General features: G+C 39.7%; 1 protein-coding gene across 3 annotated transcripts in view; it reads left to right on the top strand.

Moving 5' to 3' along the window:
• Positions 1–3,815: 3,815 nt before the first annotated feature.
• The window catches only part of LOC144060649 (neuropilin-2-like), a 93,443-nt gene continuing 74,299 nt past the window's right edge, over positions 3,816–22,959 (top strand). Inside the window, exons 1-2 of one of the 3 annotated variants that reach the window (XM_077580376.1) lie at positions 3,816–4,704; positions 18,820–19,000. In XM_077580376.1, coding sequence (XP_077436502.1) covers positions 4,629–4,704; positions 18,820–19,000 — 257 coding nt within the window. In that variant the 5' untranslated portion in view covers positions 3,816–4,628. Of the gene's footprint in view, positions 4,705–13,543; positions 13,605–18,819; positions 19,001–22,959 lie in introns of those variants that run through there. The other 2 variants (XM_077580375.1, XM_077580377.1) reach the window with 2 other exon arrangements.

Here is a 22,959-nt window from a genome sequence, read left to right as displayed (position 1 = left end):
TTTATTTATATATCCCTTAATCACAAAAGTGTCTCAAAGGGCTTCCTATGCCAAGAGTTAACAAATATTTTTCCCAAGAATATTTACAATGAAAAGGTCAAAGCCATCAGGTGATGCATTAAGAAAGCAGAAATATATATATATATATATATTGGGGGGGCTGAAGTGGATTTAAATGGTCAGATTATGCAGCACACAGCCGCCAGCATAATTTCCCACATTTAAATGTATCGAATGATTAATGATTTCATGCTTTCAGTGACATAATCTTACCCTCAAAATAAGCCCTCTACGCACATTTTCAAGCAGATGATGATTAATTAGATTTGTTTTTGTTTTTTTTGCAAGATAGGTAGGTCACACCCTAATATAAATATATATATTTTTTTTTTTTATTTATTTATTTTTTTTAAGTAATACTTTTGAGCTCAACAACCACCTGAGTGGTATTAGAGTGAATTCATTGCTAAATTCAGGGAGACCCTATGAACATTTATTTAAAAAAAAAAAAAAAAAAAAGTATCAGGGAGTTTTAGGTTTCTGAGTTATATGTAAAAGAAATTGATGGGGCAGCAACTGTGTGATTTCCCCCCTGTCCACATTTGTGTTCCAGTAGCCATGTTATTAATAGCACAAGCAACACAAATCATCCACGGCCCATTGGGAAACTTCCCAGCTAAAAAAAACAAATATTATTAGTTAACCCACACAAATTTTCCTCACTACGTCGTGTGTCGATATTTACGATCATAAATCCTTCAGCCGGGACAAGACTGTGTCCAGACTCACTTCCTTTCCACAATAAGTGTGCGATATAATGAGTTTGCCATTTTGTAGTGCATAGTGAGCAGTTTATCCCCTAGCAGTGTTTCCCATAAGCCACTTCACATTAGAAAAATCTCCCGGCACACTAACAGGCAAAAATGTCACAAATAGAATGAATATTGAAATAATGATGAGCTCGTCTCAATTTACTCGCAATTGGACTTACTTAGTGTGGAATGTGAATTATTAATTTATATGTTTAATATCGATTACAGAAAGTTGATCCGGTAAAAAATGTTGAAGATTTTGAAAAATGTGCACTAGGCTTAAGAAACAACAAAAGCAATATGTTGATAGTGGAACAAATGAACTTCTCTTAAATACAAAATTAAAATGGCAAGAAAAAAAATCTGCACCATCTGCTGGGCCACTGCGCTTAATACAGTGGTCTCGGCCAAACACGGCCGCGTAAGTTATGCAAAAGAACTATCAAGGAGACGTGGGTGAGAATTTTATGCTTGAATGCTTAAAGTTTGAGCGTTTGAATTGTCAAGTTTGTCGGCTGGCGGAAAAAGTCTCGACATGCTCGTCATTGGTCCAAAGCTACGCTAAGTTACTGTCCTGGCCACGTCCCTGCAGGGGGTCAGGTAGGGTTTAAGTTGCAGTGGATCGGCGCCCGGCGAGGAGAGCAGAGACGGAGAAGAGGGACGCGTTACAAAGGTCAGGCAACCACAGGGACACGACGACACACACAAACACACGCACAGACCTGTCATGGAAAAAGAAGAACTTAATACCTTAAGACCTCCAGAGATGTTGGGAAACATTTGACAGATTGATGGACAGGTTCAGGTTTGAGTGTGTTTGTGTGTCACCTGTCACTGTGGCCTGATGGGCCAAAGCGAAGGTCTCATTGAAACCATGGTTCCCACAAATCCTTAAATCTTTAAAGGTGATGAATGCATTCATTTAAAACAAGACCTTCATTTGCATTAAGTCTCAAATAAAGCTTTCAAAAGTTTTTCAACTGACATATTAACTCATTCACTGCCATTGACGACTATAAACATCAAAAATTAATGTGAACTTTTTCTATTAGTTTAACATTTTTTTCATTTAATGTGTTTTGAAAACCTAGAATTTTTTTATTGTACATTTATAATAGATATAAAATTATCATGCGACTAATTATGATTAAACGCCCCTTATTTATATATTTTTTTTAATGGGCCCGTCAGGCGATTACAATTTTTAATTGTAATTAATCACATGACTTTGCTAGTTAACTAACGATTAATCACAAATTTTATATCTGTTCTAAATTTACAACAACAAAAAATTCTAGGTTTTCATACTCTTGTTAGCAAAAGTGGAAAAAAAAATGTTAAACTAATAGAAATAGTTTAAATGAATTTTGGCGTCTATAGCCGTCAATGGCAGTGAATGAGTTAATACTTCCTCTTTGCTCATAAATGGTGTCTTGATGTTGGATTGATTACCCAGAGCAGTTATTGCTAGCATAAACACCAGTTAGCACAACCTTAGCCTAATGGGTGTGGCATGGGCTAACCCATGACTGTTGACATTTCTAATAAAGTCATCCTTTATCACAGTTGAGGTTCTTGGTTCCCAGGAATCCTAAGTAAATTTAAATGTGCTATAAATAAATGTCTCATGATGTTAATATCCAGCAGCACTGACGAGAAAGAAATTGGGTTGAGGAGTTGTGCCCTGGGAAGGCAAGAATTACCTTAAGCTTTTCATTTCTCCTGATCTCCGGCGTCTGTGTAACTGTTGGAACTCTCATCTGACAAAAGAGTTGAGGATCCGAGTCCTCCATTGAAAGTTAAACTTCAGGAAAATTCATAACCAAATGCAACTTTTGAAAGCAGGTCAATTTTCTACTAATTACCGCAATGTTTTTGTACTAAATCTTACCGAAGTCCCATGAGAACTGGGTGCAAACTGGTCACGGTGTCTTCACAATCATGCTGCTATACTGTATTACATTTCACTCCTGATTTGGTGGCACATTGTGAATGATGGTGTCTTCACAAGTATCCACCGATGGATCCTTGGTTCAAGCTAACAAAATGAATTACGCGCGGGTATTCCGTGCCTTCTTGTTTTATGCGTACTTTCGATTGGAACACGACTTGTATGGAGGACCAAAACTGCCAAAATTCAAAATAAATGACTAAATAAATAAATAATGGATATAAAAAAATATCATTAAAAAATTAAATAAAATTAAAAATATATAAATGGAAATAAAAAAAAAAAAAAAATATATATATATATATATATATATATATATATATAAATTTTGGAATTATATTTTTTATATTCGTTTTTATTTTAACATTTAGTCATTTAGTATGGCCTATATGTATTTTTTTTTTTTTTCAAAAAAAAAAACAACGAAAAATTGGGGCTATATTTTATTGTCAGCACTTATTTTTGGCTCATGTAGTTTGTCTCCCAATTTGTCACTGTCCCCCGCAAACCACTAGGCTAAGCTTCTTTTTTTTTTGGGGGGGGGGGGGGGGGGGGCTTTAGAATAATTTTAATTCATTACATTTCAGTATAACCTTGGTCATGGAACAAATAAATCAAGGTAGCAATGTGTAGCCTTCTATGTCGACATCAATATTGAAATTTACAATTAAAAAAAATAAGACTCTAATCATACAAACAGCTAGCAGGAGCCGGCAATTCATGCATGTTTAATTTAAATTATATTGTTTAATCCTTTTTTCTAGTTCTGAGGTTACAAACAGCGCGGCGTGAATTTCTTTCATAAATTCAGATATCACTGTAACTGTTTTCAAATGTAGGGAGCAGATAACTACTTGAAAAATATACTCGAAAATATAGTTACTAAGTATTTGTACTTCGTTATCAAAGCAGGTGGGCATGAAGCGAAGCTGTTTGGCAGTTTATGGAGAGGTGAGAGGATGGTGGTGGGATTAAACTGCCCTTTAATCAGGGGAGGGGGTCCGGGGGGCTGCGTGGAGGCTGGCCGAGGTGCCCGCACTGTAATCCGATACACGCGTGCGCACATGGCGCGCACGTACCCACACTCTGGCTGAGGGAAAGCTCGGACTTGATGTCACTAAGCCGGTGGAGCTCGGAGAGGAAGGAGCGCGCTTCCCTGACGAAAGAGATAGAGAGAGAGAGTGCGGGGGGACAGAGAGAGCTCAAGAGACGAGGAGGAGGGAGAGCAGTGGAAGAGCGTGTTAACTGTCAGTTGGGAGGAGGACGGCGAAGAGCCTCCACCGCCTTCGTTTTCTCCCCATCAGCTTTTTTACGCACGCGTTGACAAGACAGACGTAGAGAGCGCATGATCTTTCCAACAGCTTTATCTTCTTTTTAAACCCAACAACGGACTGTCATTTGGACTGTGTCTTCACCATTTTTGGAATATAAACACACACGAGAATGTTGATTGGAAGCACGTGTGTGTGTTTTTGAAATAAAGCAGCGGAGACGGCGATGTTTCTGACCAAGGGGGAGTTTATTCTTCTTACTTTGAGCACATTTTGACTAACTTGTTTCCACTGGATAGTGGATACGGATACTTCCCACGTATAGTGACTTCGCATTTGCCTCACGTTGATGACCAGATCTCAAAGTGCGCAGTATTATTACGCACCCCCCAAAAATGGATATTGGACACTTTGAACAAATCATCTCCCGCGAGGGAAGACGCACGACCATTCACTGACACAACTTCAACCGCAAACCGTCATTTGTGTGTGTGGATTCTTTGGACGAGAACAACCCGATCTGTGGAATAGAAGACTGAGGAGAGTTTTGGGACTAGAACCGTTTGATTTAGTTCAACGGTTTGAGTCCGAAAGATGGATTCGTCAACATGGTTTTGTGTGTGTGCGTTCACACTTCTCCCGAGCCTGACCGTCACAGCGGAGGAAGGAGGTAAACACTGGCATATATCCAATTTGATATTGTTTGGTTGGGGGGATTGTGATAAATATTACCGCGAGGAATTTCCCCATGTTATTGTTTTAAAAAAGCAACTGAATGATGGAGTTTTTATTATGACAATTTTGCTTTCCTCTATGTATTGTTTTTTTATTTGTATGGAATTTGGATTCGTTTCTAATTTAATTTGCCTTTGTTTATCATTCTTGTGGTTGTACGTAGTTTCCTGTCACTAACTAAAATTGTCTGGTGGGAAGTTGCAAAAGTGATGTGATCACGCAAACGAGTGCTTCTTTGTTAATTGATGACTAAAAAGACAAGAAACAATGGAGGAAGTTGGACTGATTACATCGATTTATACATTAGAAGAGGGCTAGCTACCTGCGATCGGATCGTTAGGTTTAAGTATACCACACAGATAATGTCAACAGAAAAGAGGAACTTTACGATTAAAACCATTTTCGATCTATTCGTGGTGCCAGATAGAATTCAAATTGTTTTCATAAATCTCAGTTTATTGTCGTTCTTATCTCCACCCTTTTGTATAGATTCCATTCCGTTTTTTATCAGTTTTCAAACTGACACGCGTGTTCGCTAATAGGATGTCTATCGATTGTTGAAGTCTAACGTCGTGACTCTTCATCACCATCTGCTCTCCGGAGGCTTCCTTAAAAAAAAAAAAAAATCCTACCGGGACTACTCTCGGTGTCTCTTATTCTTTTCCACGTTGAAATTCAATTATGTGGCGTTGGCGGTCACTTGGTTGAGTGTTTATTTGACTTGACTTGAGTGGAAGCGATCACCGCCTCTTCAAACCGCACTGGCCACCTTCGCCTCACTTCAGAGCGGCAGTATTTTCTCCTCCTCTCCAGGGAGCACCGGTTTCTGTCCACATGTCACGTGCGCATTTGGTTTCCAAACCATCTTTACGCACGGGGCGATTTTTTTTTTTAAGTCCTTCCAACGAAAACATACAGTCCAGTAGGTTTAATAATATTGAGTTTAGATTTATTAGCAACATTCCCTGAGTTCCTTAAAAAAAAAAAAAGTTCCTTCACTTAAAGACGTGGAGATTGCTTTACAGTTTATATGAAACTAGAACTATAGGCAGTGAGTTTGTTGCATGACACAGCTCTTCTAGTCGGGAGCCTTTATAGATCCCGTTAGTGCTTTTACACCTGGGACAAAAAGTTCCCATAGGACTTGGCTGGCTTAGATACAGCAGCTGGTCTAAACTTCGCTCTGAGCTACTTCTTCTCTTAACCCTCCAGAAGGAGCCCTTGTAATGTCTGTGCAGCTGCAAGCTTTACTGTGCAAATGCAGTTGTTAATTCCTCCCATAACCCACAGCGCATGACATGGCTGTGTTTCTGTGGCCTGAACGTGATATAGAAATACAGCACAATAAATACAGTAGCGCAGAGTGAGGTTAGAACATATATTCCGCTTGTTAATACTGTTGTGTGTATTTACCTCGATCTTTGTTAGCTCCGTTAAGCGCAAGCAGAAAACTGTTGTTGGGTGGGCCGATGCTCATAACAGTTTCATTTTGACTTGACAGATGAAAAATGACACAACATGCACATAATATTTTTTGTATACGGAATACATTTAGCCAAATAGCAAAACTCTGATTTTGTTCCACAAGATTTCAGTGTTAGCAGTTAGCTAACGCTTCAGCGAGTTACAGATACTGTAATTTTTCATGTGAGACGCTCACAATGATAAATTACACAACCGAACAAAGATGATAATTTTTGTGTAATATGTTTAGCCAAATAGCAAACTCTGCTTTTGACCCACAAAATTACACCATTAGCGGTTAGCTAACATTGCTATGAGTTACATATGTACAGTATATTCATTTTCAACATCTTTTCTATTTTTTGTGTGAGAGGCTCACAAAAACTAACTACACAACGACATAAACATGATAATTTTTGTATAATACATTGAATTATTTATTTATTTACCCAAATATCAGACTATGCTTTTGATCCACAAGATTTCACTGTTAGCGGTTAGCTAACATTACTGTAAATTACAGATATTGTAATTTTTAACATCCTATCAGATTTTAATGTTTTTAAATGTGAGAGACGCCGCACAATTGGCAAGTGTGAGCTTAGTGTTTTCATAATGTGTGTAGTACACTTTAACCAACATAAGACATCATGTCTGTTGTAGTACCAAGACTGACCTGTGGGAGACAGCATGCTGGTGTGTAAGAAGAAATTGAAAAAAATAGCCACATTTTTGTCCTTTCTGATAGCTACATTCATTGTAGTGACAAACTATTCTCGTCTTGTCCGTGGCTCGGCCGACCTCGGTGTCAACCACACACACAAGATTTGTGATCGTAAATGATTAAAGAGGCTTAACATTTACGATTAGCTTACGTTAGCACTGACGGTTTTCTCGAGCAAATTGAGGAGGACAAATTACTTAACTACCTCACACCACAGGATCATTGGTCAGGATTTGGCCCTTTTATCAGTTTGTGTGTACCCCAATTTAGATAACAGACCCAAGTAGCTTTACGCTGACATTAATAATAAAAAGAACAAAAACATGATGAACCATTCTTGTATAGTTCTAACAATTTATGTTTGTTTACGTTGAGTCAATCGGTCATCCACTTCTGGTAATCATTGCAGTGTCAGTGGTTTGTTGGAGTGCAGCTGGTTGAGTCAGGCAGCTTCTGAAGAGTGCTTTTCTTTTTTTGGACCCGTTTATTTGTTCCGCTGAGCGCATGCATCATGGGCTTCCCGAACCTCGCGGATATCTTGGCATAAACTTTTCTCATTTCTGGCTGCCGCTTCCACTTTCTTCTGCACTCATCCTCTGGGTCACATCTGAATGAACGACCCCCAGGGCTGTTTGACTTTAAAGGTTCCAGAGTAGCCTATGTTTCTGAGTATGACTACAGCAACCGTGTTTTTTTCCGTCTTCGCTGGAATCTCCCCCGGTCTCCAGCTGAGAGCTGTTCTGGCTCCTCCACTGGGACAAACTCACTCACATGCAGGTTGCAGCCGCCTCAGCAGTAAACTTTTGCAAATGCCTCAGCTCGGCTGTCTCCTGAGATGAGACGAGTAGGAGAAGGTATTGTTGAGATGCGTGTACGTGCATATCTATAGTGAGAGGAGAGGGATGGAAGTGCAGCGTGAGGAAGTAACCGAGACAGAAAGAGGCCGACGCGAGCTGCCAAGAGAAGTGAACGAAACGGAAGAAAGATTTCTTAGCTTTGCTGTTTGATCCTGTTTCTTCATTCCGTTTGATCACGGCTGTGCCTGGAAGCGAGATAAACGGCCGTAATTGGCCACTCAAGACCGGCTGTCTGCCTCTATAGCGTCTCTGCCGAAATATGCTTGATGATGAAACACGCTGGAGGTGATGGGGAGTGAACGTCGGGAGCTCTCTGAGGGGTGAAGTGCCTACAGGTATGCTGGTAGAACAACAGCTTCTGATGCCAGCTTCTTCTGGCTGGATAGAGTTGCAGCGAGGGGGAAAGAAAGTCTCGAAAGTATTTCATCAAAACATAAACATGAGTCAGGCAAATTGAGTTGATTAATCTCGCTAATTATTCCGGCGGAATGTGTGTGTTTGTATCTGGCGGTGATGTAATTGTTCTGCACACTCTGAATAATAGCTGCTTTAAAACTCATTATGCTTACATGTCACAACATTAGGTACACTGGCAAGATGTAATTGTATCCAGTTCAGAAGTCTGAAGTGAGAAAAGTAGACAACAAAACATTAAGTCCCTCTAAGAGATGTTTCTGATGTTTTGGTTAGTTTGTTTAGCTAATACTAAACAACTCTTACTATCTTGTCCAAATGTGTTTATAGAGCACATAACAAATAAAAAAACAAAAACAAAAAAACACTTTCGCCGACCTTGCATTTCCTCAGCTTTTACCCCTTGTTGAAAACATCCGGCCACTGTTTCCCCACGGGAGCTGCTTGTATTAATTAAATGTTACACTGGTCCGGGTCAAAATGCTGTGTACGCAACAATCGGCCATCAATAACACAAACCATCCATGTCGTTATTTCTCACAAAGGGGGGCAACTTGCTGCGGAGGCCACAAGAATCAATCGACTTACTGACAGTCAATCTTTATCTTGAAATCTCTAAATATAATTAAACTGTATGCATTAATGTTGTTATTTGGAATAAATCTACTTGAGCAGAGAGTGAAGTGGAGCATATTAGTGAGGGATGACACTACACGTTAGCAAGACATAAAACAAACGAATGAATGCTCAGTATTTGGAGAAATAGCGCAGTGAGATGAGCAATTAGTGACACAATGAGCTCATCCCAAAAAAAAAAAAAATCCATTGTGTGTGATTGTTTTGGTATCTCACTTATTAAATACATACTGTCAGATAGGATAAATTATTTAATGATTCCAAGGACATGAAAGTGCAATGCAGTCTGCCAAAAAAGCCTGTCAAACATGCCAAAACTGTAAATTAGTGGGGGGGTGGCAAGTCGAGGGAAAGTGAGAGACGGAAAGTACGAGAAAGCAACGGAGGGAGCAAGTGAAAGCGGGCCTCTTTAAAAAAAGCAACTCGAGAACGGCAGCGCCGAGAGCAAGCGAGGAGGGCATCGGTGAAATAAGAGCAAAGGAGCAGAGAGTGAAGTGATAGCTGAGTGGGGCCACGTGTGCAGTAAACAGCTCGCTTTCATTCCTCTCCTACCTCCAAAACACACACAGGAATTGGAACAATCACCACATGTGAGGCAAGTACATTTACATACTGATAATCAGGTGGATTTTGAGCATTTCTCCCATTAGGATCAAAGTACAATGCAACATGATTGGATGTCTCTAAAAGATTACACTGAGCGACTATCCTGTGGTGTCAGGTGTGTTGAATAATTTCGATGTGCTCAAGAAAACAGAAATGTTGAATATTTACAATCACAGATCTTTATGTCTGTGTGGTCAACACAAAGCTCGCCTAGCAGCAGGCTAGGATAGCAGGCTAACAGCTAGCTCTGTTGGAAGGCAGATAGAGGAGCAACAAGCTGTGTGGAGTGTTTGTATAAAGTACCTCCTAAGTATTCACAACAATAAAAAAAAAAAATGACAGAAGAGTTGGCAACCACAATGTACTTAGCAGATAAGCTAACAGTTAGCCTCTGTCCTGATCAATTATGCTATGGTGTCGGGTTTATAAAGAACGATTTTGTTCTGCCCAGGAAATCAGAAATCTTAAAACGGTTTATCATTTACAATAACAAATATTTATGTGTGTGGTTCTAAGCTAAGTTAGCGAAGCTTTTTCTACTTTGGATATTTTCTGTCGCTCTGCATTTTTATTTTTGTTAAGTGTTTGTATAATGTGTCTCACATGTTTGTTTTTTTTTGTTATTGTTTTGTTTTTTTGTTAACACGAGTTTACAAACCACAATATAGTTATTAGATAAGTCAGAAAAAAAACATTAGCGTAGACTCATTTATTTCTTGGTTGTACTTGCTGGCAGTCTGGATCCTCTGTGGCACAATGCTGCCTCTTAGGTCAGTCTTGGTACTACAACAGATATCCATTTTGTGGGAGGAGACTCAAAAGTGTTGATGGAGATATCGTTATGTGTGTGTACATGTGAGCGAATAATTGTTGCTAGATGCAGAAATTCTGGTAGTGGATTTAATGAGATTGTGCAGTTATACCTAAAGTTGTGTCCTGTGTGTTTGTGTGCGTGTATGCGCATTAAACAAGGCTGCCCCACAGCCTTCAACAACCTGTTGTGGTTGCTGCGAGCAAACAAGCATTGAGCCATTTAACCTTCAGTACATTTTCTCCCGTCTGCCTCCCACCCTGGCTTTCATTTGTTAAACAGAGAGGACAATTAGCGTGTCCACTAGGATGTTCTAATTATGGTTATCATGTCATTAGCACACAGTTGCTATTCTAGTGTCTCCGTCAGCCGTTGGTAATGACTGGAGTAATGACCGCGGGTAGGGTGCTTGTGTGTACGTGTAAACGCATGCACTTGTCTCACCTTTTTTTTTCTTTTTCGAAAGCTTCTGCATCCGAAAAGGCGTTTGCGTGTGTATTCACGCACGTGTGTGTGAGCGCTCGGTGTCCTCTGCAGTCCCTCTAGATCAGTGCCGTGCGAGGCCACAGGTTGTTTCCCTTTCTCTTGCTCCCGTCACACCGAATCATCCTGTTGTTTTCCTTCGTTCACGGCCCTCCACCTCTCCTTTAATAGCACTTTGTGTCTCTTTCTCCACACCTCAGCGCTTTCCCTTGCTCCGATTAGGAAACCTCACTAACCTTCTTTTTTTCAGCCCCGCTCTGCTACGGTGGCGAAATCTCTTTAGTTGTTCCAGCTTCTCATTCTTCTCTTATACTCCCCTTGCACTGTAATCTGTTTTCTCCCCTTCTCCATTCCTCCTGCCTGGAAATGGGACAAAACAGTGGAAATCTATTCTTTGGTTTGTGATTGGGAAACTGCTTAAAGCATGAATGGCCAAAATGTTTTGGCAAGATTCCTGATGAACTCATTCACTGCCATTGACAGCTATAGATGTCAAAAATTCATTTTAACAATTTTTATCACTTTTTTATCACACTTTTTTTTCACCATTTTTGTTAACAAGTGTATGAAAACCTAGGTTTTTTTTGTACATTTAGAACAGATATAAAATGTGTGATTAATTGTGAGTTAACTAGTGAAGTCACGCGATTAATTACGATTACAAATTTTAATCGCCTGATGTCCCTAATTTTTCATAATCTTTTCTTTTTTCTTTTTTTAATTTTTAATAATGTTAATTAGGGGCGTCGGGCGATTACATTTTTTAAACCTAATTAATCTCATTACTTCACTAGTTAACTCCCGATTAATTTTTTTTTAAATTACACCCCAAAAATTTATAATGTTTTTTTAGAAAAATTTTTAAAAAATTAGGAGCGTCGGGCGATTACAATTTTTAAACTGAATTAATCGCATGAGTTCATTAGTTAACTCACGATTAATCACACATTTTTATCTGTTCTAATACAAAAAAAATTTCTAGGTTTGCATACTTTTGTTAACAAAAGTGGGCAAAAATGTAAAACTAATAGAAATAGTTCAAATGAATTATTGACGTTCATAGCCGTCAATGGCAGTGAATGAGTTAATGAATGAATTCACTCTCCAACGCAAACCAGGTAGTTTCCAGTAATCCATCCGCCCACTTATTTGCATATTGTGTACACTACCTATTTGCGTGTTGATGTTCAACTTGCCTTTTCTGTCCAGTGAGCTTTTCAGAGCTGCTGACTTTCTCCTTTCACATGATGAGAGACAGATGCTCTGGCATTGCTCACTCGTTCCTTCTCTGTGTTCTGCCTTTCTTCTCTCCTCTTCTCATTCCTGAGGTGTCTCAGGTTTGGATGACTAAAATCTATCTGGGCTTCATCCAATGTAGACATTACAGACTGCTATTTGCTGTACTTGTCGTATTCCCATAGTTGCATGGGGTGAATTTATTTATTTATTTTTTTTGCCTTCCTACACTTTAAAGCAACAATGCCAGGAGCAGAATGTAGTGTGTTGTAATGCTGGACCAATCAACAGAATATGCAAAAAAAATAAATGAATACAATGATGTGATCAAATGGACATTGAATGCTAATGGCAGTTAATCAAAGATGATAGGTCAGGTAGTGTTTGAAAAAAAAAGAAGGTATTTAATAGTTTTGGCCTACTATTGTGAAGATGACGCACCAAAAGAATAATTCCTAAGCGCGCACACACTTAAAAACTAGACCCCAGCCAATGGAAATTTTAGTCGGACCACCATCTGAACATTTGCAAAGTGCTTGCAGAAGAGCAAACTGATGAACAGGGCGGAAAATGATCTCTAAGAGGAAAAATTAATCTGTTATAAAGCTTATGAACAGAGTTGGGAAAATTAGCATTCGGCATCAAGAAGGGATCAGAGTTCAGCGAGGACGAGCGTGTGTGTTTTTCTACATATTAAGGCATGCGTTCGAGGCGTGTTGAGTGTGTGCAAAAGCTGCTGAATAGGTGTTATCAGGAAGAAATGCAAAATGTGTCAGAGGGATATAAATAATGCAGCGACCTGTCTTATATCCCTGCTAGACTGCTTAGTACCATTTACCGCTACTTATGCTGCGTAAGTGTATGTGTGTGAGTGCATGCGTGCGGTTGGTTGGAATTCAACAATGTCCAAACCAGACTGTGACGGCCGATGTTCCGCGGTGGTGTTTGTGCATTTATTGTAACTATGTGGTCTGCATACAGCTTCTCTCAGAGGATCACACACGCTGTTGCGGTTCATTTATAAGATGCAGCCTCATATGTTGTGCGTCTGAAAATAAAGTGCAACCTTGGTGTACAAACAATTAAATGACGAACAAATCAGTTTATGAACTAAATTTTTGTGAAGAACACACCATTTCCATATATTGAACAAATTAAATTTGTGAACCGAGGTTTCACTTTCTCTTTTGTGGGGAAATAAACTAAAAGGGACCAAGTATGCTGTCTGATGAGTTAGCTGGGTGTTCAAGGTAGTCTTAGTTTAGTTAATGAAAACTAAATAAAAATAATTCCGTCAACTCACATTTATCACCGGATGAAAACTAGACTAGACTACATTACACTAAAATCCTCATTAATAAACAATAACTGGGACTAACTCGTACTCGTAGTAAAACATACTTCTATATGGACATTTTAGTTCATGAACAAAGACGAGACGAAAATTATATGAGTTTGTAAAATCCTGTCTCTGCTAATCTGTCACTGTAACGCTGTCATGTGACACACAGTGACACCCCCCCCCCCCCCCCTTTCAAATCAGCAGCTAACGAGTGCAACATGAACAAACATGGGACACACAGGAAGTGGATTCACGGTGAAAGGTAAAAAAGGAAAGTCAATTATAGTTATAACGTAACATTAAACCAACGGCTATAATGTTCCAACAAGAATGTTTATCCGACCGCTAACTAATGCTGGCTAGCTTACTATATCGTAGCATGGAGCCATAGTAGCCACTGTAATTGTGTGTGACGTTAGCTACGAGCTAGCAAGTTAGCCAGCATACATTGACAGTTTTCATTGACTAAAACTAGACAGATATAATTGTTTTCTTCAACTAAAATAAAGACAAAAATGCTAGATTTATAATCAACTAAAAGTTGACTAAATAAAAATGGGATGAGGTTGACTAACTTTGATAAAAAACTAACAAGCATAATTGAAACTGGATTAAATCTGAGACTAAATTTGAAAAATGTCTGATAAAATTAAAACTAGTCCAGGTTGTACCCCAAATTCAGCTGGTATGCACAAACATGGGACACACAGGAAGTGGATTCACGGTGAAAGGTAAAAAAGGAAAGTCAATTATAGTTATAACGTAACATTAAACCAACGGCTATAATGTTCCAACAAGAATGTTTATCCGACCGCTAACTAATGCTGGCTAGCTTACTATATCGTAGCATGGAGCCATAGTAGCCACTGTAATTGTGTGTGACGTTAGCTACGAGCTAGCAAGTTAGCCAGCATACATTGACAGTTTTCATTGACTAAAACTAAACCGATATAATTGTTTTCTTCAACTAAAATAAAGACAAAAATGCTAGATTTATAATCAGATAAAAGTTGACTAAATAAAAATGGGATGACGTTGACTAACTTTGATAAAAAACTAACAAGCATAATTGAAACTGGATTAAATCTGAGACTAAATTTGAAAAATGTCTGATAAAATTAAAACTAGTCGAGGTTGTACCCCAAATTCAGCTGGTATAGATTCCAGTTCACCCACAACCGTAATGAGGAATAGAAAATAAATGGCTAGCTAAGTTTCTGCTTCAGCATTTAATGGACCTCATTCACGAAGCGTGCTTGAGTCTCATTTATTTGGGCTCTTTTATCCCATTCAGTATAACATTATAGGATTTAAATGACTGTGGTCCACCGCTGCATTCATACTTTTCTCGTAAGTCTGCTTTTTGAGAACTTCGGCTAAGTCCAAGTGGCATTCACGGAACATCTATTTTCTTGTAAATTGCAGGCATCGACCAGCTGGTACTAATTAGCATACAGTAAGTAAATGTCCCTCCAATGCCTTTATAAGGGCATGAGGCTGGAGCCTGTGCACAATAATGCAAGCACATAAAATGTACGGTGGATGGAATATCAGTAAATGAATAAAATGCGTGTTTGACATTTGGATGAGTGGTAAAGTAGAGGTTTGGCAAGTTGGCGTTTGTGGTTGAAGTTTCAGTCCCCTCTGTGCACTTTCAGACACACACTCAACTCTCACTTGCTCCTGTAAGAGGATTTATTTATTTTATCAAGCAGAATACACATCTGATGAAAACAAAAAATAAGCACCATACAAATTTTTTATATGAATCTAACGTGATCATCAAAAGTTCAAAACCTACTCAGTCCTGAATCTCATGTGTTTGATCTTTTTTTTCTTCTTCTATTTTCTGTGCTTGGCTCACTCCATGACAGTCTTGGCACATTTTCTCTCATTGTGTCACTTTTACCTGCTTTATAATTCTTGACGTGAACTCTTAACTCAGCATCTTTTGTGTTCTCACGCACAAGCGCGCAAGGCAGGTCACCCTGCACTTGCGCGGAATGCAAATCAGTAGCGCCGGGTATGTACTTCTGGCAACGGATTGCGTATGCGTTCGCTGGCCACTTCATTAGGTACACCTGTATACGTGCAATTCCTTTTACTGTAAATTCACTTTGTGCGTGGCGATCTCCTACCTGGACTCCAGCGAGTTGTTTCCGCTGAAATGAAAGGGAATAAACTGGGAGCCAGTTTGATTGGCCGGGAGTCGGCTATGTTCCCTCCCACAATGGAGGAAACGCTCTCTTCTATTTGTGCTACTCTGGCAAAATAAGGGGAAAAAAAGCAATTCACCAAAGTATAATCTGAAATGTGCGCTTCCAAACAAAAATGTCTTGCTTTCTCTCCACTGTTGACCAAGAGTCATTGAAAGTTTTTCCATGCATCCTGTTCTAATCGATATATGCACCCAAATTTGTGTTGACTGGTCTAACATTACAGAGTGGCTAGCGAGTACGTTTTGAGTGGGTTTTAATATCCCAAAAACAAGCATTCTCATACTTGCAAATATTTGTGAGCTTTTGTGGCCCTCAAAATGGCGATTCATGTCTCCAATAATAATAATAATAATATTAAACCAATTGACCTTGTAAAACAACTAAAGAACTTATGAAACTTGTGTAGGAAATTTGTGCAGGTAGCTAATGCTGTGTTTGACAAGAGGTGATTGGCTGCCACTGTGCTGTGAGGTTTCCGGGTAGTTTAACACAAATCCAAATGGTGCCGGGATGAGATAAGCCCGGCAGGGTTTCACTGGCCTTGTAACTCTACTCCTGCGTTGCCATATGTCACCAGGGAGATTGGAAACAGATAGGACGAGAACGAGCGCGACCAGTTGACGCTGAAAATTTCAGGGGGGAGCATGAAAGATGGAAATGGCTACGAAGGTGATCGGTGATTGTTTACAGACAGCTGGAGGTAGACACCAGTTTCGGTATCAATCAGTCGGACTGCTGCATGCTGAGCTGTGACCTCTTTTCACTCGTTGCTCGAGCGTCATGTGCATACAGTGGTCCCGTGCTATATTGTGTTTTTCAGTAACAGTAATGCCTGGACGCCAGAAAAACAGTTTTGAGCACACTCACGCAGAAGCTGCTGTCAGCTACAGGTCTCACACAAGCACTCACGTCACTTCACCAGGCCCCGCCTCCCAAAGGCACACAAATGTACACAAGCGCTACAATACTTAACTCATTCACTGCCATTGACGGCTATAAACGTCAAAAATTCATTTGAACTATTTCTATTTTTTTAGCATTTTCCCCCCACTTTTGTTAACAAGAGTATGAAAATGTACATTTAGAACAGATATAAAATTTGTGATTAATCGTGAGTTACTAGTGAAGTCATGTGATTAATTACAATTAAAAAAAATTAATCGCCTGACGAGATGATTATTAAAAATTACGGGCGTCAGGCGATTCAAATTTTTACTCGTAATTATTCGCATGACTTCAATAGTTAACTCACGATTAATCACAAATTTTGAATCTGTTCTAAATGTACAATAAAAAAAATCTAGGTTTTCATACTCTTGTTAACAAAAGTAGAATAATTTTTTTTAAACTAATAGAAATAGTTAAAATGATTTTTTGACGTCTATAACCGTCAATGGCAGTGAATGAGTTAATGTATTTTCTATACATTTTGTACTTACAAACTTTATTTTTTTTCTGTGTTTGTTATTCCCCTCCAGTCGAAAATACAGGAACAAGATGTTCTTTTTTAATTATTTATTTTTTTTTTTTTACAAAAGGCATTTATTGTTAAGCATGCTGTGAGAATAGTTCAAAAACACAGAAAATCCAATAATTATTTATTTATTATTTACAAGTAGCTAAATAACATAATCTAATTATCATAGAGAACATAAACATAAAAGCAAATAAAAAAAAAGATCCTTCATTTGCCATATAGGCCTGTTAACGTCCATTAGATACGCCTGCTAAAGTGCTAATGGCGAGCATGCTAGCAAAGTAGCGCTGGTGTGCTAGCGAGCTAACGATAGCACACTACTTCCAACACTATCGTAATTCAAACAGAAAGAGTGCAAATGTTATGTACATTTCACCCAAAATTAGACACTTGATGACTGTTTGCTTTCTATTTACAGCTTTTTTTTTAAAACGATGACCGTAACTGATAATGCCATAACCACATTCTCCACCTCCTGTCTATTAATAGTCGTGAAACTTGTAATATTGTGCTGAGTAGTTGGAGTCATTCCACTCTGCGCAGTCATAAAAAAAAAATGATAGGCCATCACATAACTAACAAACCACCAAGGCCTTTGTCCAGCATATTTGTTCAAACCATATTTACTGTATAACTTTCAGTTTCAAAATGTTTTGGCTTTGGCATGATAGCATTTGTGAGAGAGTAGCTCTAAGGTGGATCTGGATCCTCTCCCGGCATAGCGGATTATGTCATAGCCGGTGAAAGCAATGTCTCTCTCACAAACGCCTTTTCATAAATACAGATAAAAAAAATATATATATACTTGGTTGTTTAATTTCACACTTAATAGGTGAGCAGCACTTCAGAGACCCTCATTTGCATACAAGCCATTAAAAGTCCATTTTCCCTAATATGTCCCTTTTACCAAACATTACACTCATACCCTGCATGATGCTTAACATGCCTCTTTGTTAGTCTTTAAGCCAAAAGAGTCTGTGGAGTGTATTAAGTGGGTTGCTCATCTTGCGACACAATAGACAGCAAAGTTGCAATAAGAGTCCAGTTGTGTGCAGCAGGCATGTTTTGCCATCGGCTGTCACCCAAAGATGTGACTTACGATGGGAGTTGTATCAGACCGCTGAATGAGAGCCATTGAGTCGGAGCTGCCACATGCACGCACACACACACGCACACACGTATGGTTGCTGACACGAAGGAGCTGCTCGCTGACACGAACTGCGGCATGTGGATGCTCCGTTCATTGTGTGTGTGTTGGGCAGTGAATGGAGGTCTTTGTGTATCATGATGTTGCGTCGATCTTTGACACCACATCCACTTAGACGCTCACTTCTTTGTTGGCCATATCCTGTCTCCGCAAACACGGCCCTTATCGTCCTCCTTATCTGCTTTGTACACAGCGGCTTATCGGGATTTGTAAAGAGTTGCAGCCACCATGTTTTTTACTTGAAATATTTTTTGTTGTTGTTATTTGTCTGTTTGCTGTCAGTGACACTTTGGCCACCCGTAAACTCAATTTCATTGAACATTTGGGGTGGGAGGATGTCTTTTTTTTTTTTTTTAGTTTTTTATGTATTTTTAAAAAACGCCTCATCCTGCCTGAGCAACGTTTTGGGCAAATCTCGTTTTTTTTTTTTTGATACTCATTGTGACACTAAAATACAAAATCTAATTGGAATACGTAATGCTTAAATATTTTCGTCATTGGCATGCCCTTAGTCAGGATTCAGCATTCCAATTTGAGGATTGTAATCCCTCCTGCTTGTCTTGTGCCCTCACAGCCTCTGAGCCATGTGGGGGTTATCTGGATGCCAGTGACGCGGGCTACATCACCACCCCCGGCTACCCGCTGGAGTATCCCCCCCATCAGAATTGCCGGTGGGTCATCACGGCGCCAGAACCTTCTCAGCGTATTGTGCTCAACTTCAACCCGCACTTTGAGATCGAAAAGCTGGACTGCAGGTAATGAAATGAAACAATCGTGTGCAATTGCGTTCATGTTTTCCATTTAGTCAGTGCAATGGATTCTCTCCCCCCCCCCCCCCCCCTCCAAATTGAGGATGTGTTATGCTGCAAAAAGTTTCAGCACTTTGTGTGAGAGTTGCCGTGCATATTTGGTCATCCCACTCTCTTCCTGTTTCCCTGGCTTCAGCTAGCCCACAATAATCACTTTGGGACCTCCCAGAGTCCCTCATCTCTTAATATCAGATCCTAATTACCACACATTTACAGTTCCAGGATGCTTTTTCACACTTTGAACAGATTAACCCAGTCAGGAGACACTTCTCCATCCATCACTGTTTTTGGCTTGAGTGAAACTGGAAGAAATGCAAGAATGGCAGGCGGCGCAAAATTGAAATCCAGGATGCAGCCACAATACAGACATGAGGGCAAACAGGCATGCTGGGAAATAATGAACCCATGCTGCTAAAGAAGTATGAGATTGATTAAGCAGCCTGCAGTCAAACCAGCTGTGGAGGGAAATGATTGTAAAGTCGTACTTGGAAAAGATTGTTTTGTGCAACCGTACAGTTATTTGGCACCTTTCAAAGCGAAGGACAAAACTGGACAACATTTCTTGACAATAATATATATAAATTATATGTGACCTCACTATTCTAAACGTGACATTCTGATTAAAATTACATTAGTGAAATATGAGTTATGCAGCTAAATCCATCTCAGGGGGCGGCCATTTTGCCACTTGCTGTCGACTGAAGATGACATCACAGTTGCTCAAGGCTGAGGCAACAACCAATCACAGCTCACCTGTTTTCTGAGCTGTGATTGGCTGTTACCTGAGACCTGAGCAACTGTGATGTCATTTTCACGCGACAGCAATCGACAAAATGGCCGCCTTATGATATTGATAACAACTGCTGGGTTTTACTGCTTAACTCATATTCCACTGACGCAATATTAACCAGAATACTGTATTTAGACTAGTAGAACATATGATTGTCAAGACATTTTTGAGGGGGTTGACTTCCCCTTTAAATGGACTTTATAAGGTCTTTATGTGCACTGGGAGGTTTGGCAACAACTCAAGCACTCACCGCTGGGTCTTGTTTTGTGAAAGTGATGTATGTGAATGCAGGTGCAAGTATATGTTCAATGCAAATTCAGTGCTCATACACTTTGCCTTTTCAACCACACAGCGTCCCCCATTGACATCAATAATAGATCAGGAGAATTCCCCCTCTCAGATTTGCTCAAATCATTCCGACATTTCCGTGGCGGAAACGCGGCATCAATATTTTACCTGGCTGTTCGTTGAAAGCACAAGACTGAAAAGGAATTGTTTTTTTGCTCTCCTTACACATTGGGGGGGAAAAAACTACTACTTTCCCTTCTTTTAACCCCTGCTTGTGAGACCCTTGCATTTTAGTCTGTCACTTTCCCGGCAGGGGACCGTCTGATTGAGTGCAGCAAGTGTAAAAACAAAACTATCATTTTTTTTTTTTTGCGTTAAGCATCTGGTAGTGTAGTTGTCTTGTTTTGTAAGGCTCAGATGATCAGTCTTACCACATACATTACAAGCAAACATTTCAGTTTGTCAAGTTGCATTTCATATTACATCATAATTAATAATCCATATCAGGATGTAAGATGATGATAGTAACATCTCAAGCCTAATAAACTCAATGGGATGGAGCTATTTAAGTCTCCCGGCAACCGACGGCAGTGTATGCATGTGCGGAGGGATGCTGAAATTGATCTGTTAAGTCCACAGGGTAAAGATGCCAAGAACAGGGAGAACACTCGTCTATCATCTCGCGTGCACGCACGCACACACGCGTATCATGCAGCAATCAGTCAAGGGTTGTTTCATTATATAACAATGCCGAAGCGATCAGATTTATTACGGCCCTGATAGTGATTTAAAATGCTAATCTGTAATCTATATAAAGCAATACATTATGCAGAGCTCCCGGTGGATGTGCTGGTCAAATCGATGACGGGCCGGTCAGTGAGTGAAAACAATTCTTTCATTAAGATTTTGATATAGTGCTCATTTTGTTTAAAACCCTGGAGAACCCACGGGGTCAAATTTGGCCCCTATAAATTCTGCTACTCAAATAACAAAGACCTTTTATTTTATTTTTTTTACAAATTTAACTTCAAAAGTCCAGAGTGCCACTTCTGACCCCTGCATGGGGCCATCTAGTGGATGAATATTGCACTTACATGAGGCAGAGTGGTGGTGACAAGATGGCTGGCAACATGCTGTTTTGTTGAGCTGGAAATCAATCCAAACAAAACCATCTTCTCAGCAAACCATCAGATAGTAAAATTGTGTTTTTTTTGTTCATCTATTTCATATCATGTTGCAGAATGCCTAGGAGTATGTTTTATATATATATATTGATAAATTAGCAACTCTGAGCTAGTTAAAAAAAAAGGGTTAAAATTGAAAAAACATATTTTGGTGTTCGGTGAACTTATAGCAGTCATTTAATGTATAATTCATAACTTTCCAAAGAAGAAAAGGGTTCTTGGGTTCTCCAGGGTTAAGGAGGAAGTGAGAGGAACGGACATAAACTTTGGTGTATAAAAAAAACAAACATGCATGGATGCCAAGATTAGCAGCTAATCATGACTAAGTGTAACTTCTCTTTTCTCAATCACATGAGATGCACCACAAGTCCTTATCATTGGTGGCAGGGTTCAAATAGTTGGCAAACAAGGGAGTTCAATTAATTTATAGACTTATATTGTTTTTTTGTTAACTAAAATAACCTTGATTAGCGGCATGCTATCCCGCTATAAGGTCTTCAAGGATGTATGAAGTCCACTTTCAGTCCGAGTAGCCAATTAATATGCCGTATGAGGCACTGTGGAATCAATGCATGTAATGCAATGACAGAGTGAACTTATGCTGGAGGAGGTCATCCATGAAGATTTCCCTTTTGGAGCGGGTCCAAATTAGCACAGTTTGGCCTTGGCTGGCGCGGAGTGCCGTTGTAGGTTTACCATTACAATGGATGGAAAGTATTTTTACACTTTGTAAGCCTTGTGTTCACTGATGGGCAATGCAGTCTGCTTAAGAATCACAGGGAGATATTAGGAATATATTTAATTTAGATGTCTATGGGGTTGGTGAAGGATTCTGGTTGGTGGCCTGGTGGGTGGTGTCTGGTCGATGCTGGATTTCACTTTCCTTTCTTTGGTCCTTCCTCGGGTCTCCTGACGGCCTCACGACTCTGGCTGGAAGTGTTCGGTTTAGGTGAACGGTTTGGGATTTTTTAATAGGTTTTAGGTGAACTAATGAATACACACACACACACTCGCACGCACGCACACACGCACATACAAAAAAAAGAAGAAGAGAGAGAGCAATGATGATGACATGTCAAATCGGTAAAATTACCGAATGAACAATACTGAGCTCTCCAGAGGAAAAAAAAAAAAAAAGGAATATTTCTCCTGTCATCAGCTGTTTTTTCTCCAACCAATAACTGGCATAAGTGTATAAAAGGTCTCTGCAAAACAACTGAAAAAAAAAAAAGGGGGGGGGGGTGCTTGTGTATGCATGCAAGCGTGTATAAATAAGATTTCGTCTGCCAACAAAGTGATATTAAATTCTTCATGAGGTGACCCCGGAGACAGTTAAGGTTAAAGAGCTGCTCCAGCATCATATTTTGAGCGGCTATGTTGCCTTTCAACACAGCAGCTGGTTGTCTACTTCACATTTTCCTCTCGGCTCCGTCTGCGAAAGCTGGATCTCTATTTGGCATCTTTGGAAGGGGAGTGTGTGTGCTCGCGCACTCACGCACACACTCGGTAGGGAAAACTGCAGCGTCAGGGTCTGTTGAGGGCAGGCGCAAATCTTCCTGACAGCTTCCCTTCCTCTCTCCCCTTCTCCTCCCTGGATTCATCTGACCCCTTCGTCCCCCTCCAGCCTCATCACCGCCATCAAA

The sequence above is a fragment of the Vanacampus margaritifer genome, chromosome 11 (assembly GCF_051991255.1).
Source record: "Vanacampus margaritifer isolate UIUO_Vmar chromosome 11, RoL_Vmar_1.0, whole genome shotgun sequence".
In the NCBI taxonomy this organism is placed as follows: domain Eukaryota; kingdom Metazoa; phylum Chordata; class Actinopteri; order Syngnathiformes; family Syngnathidae; genus Vanacampus; species Vanacampus margaritifer.
Note: the sequence above shows the minus strand (reverse complement) of the source record. Positions and strands in the feature narration are given on the sequence as shown.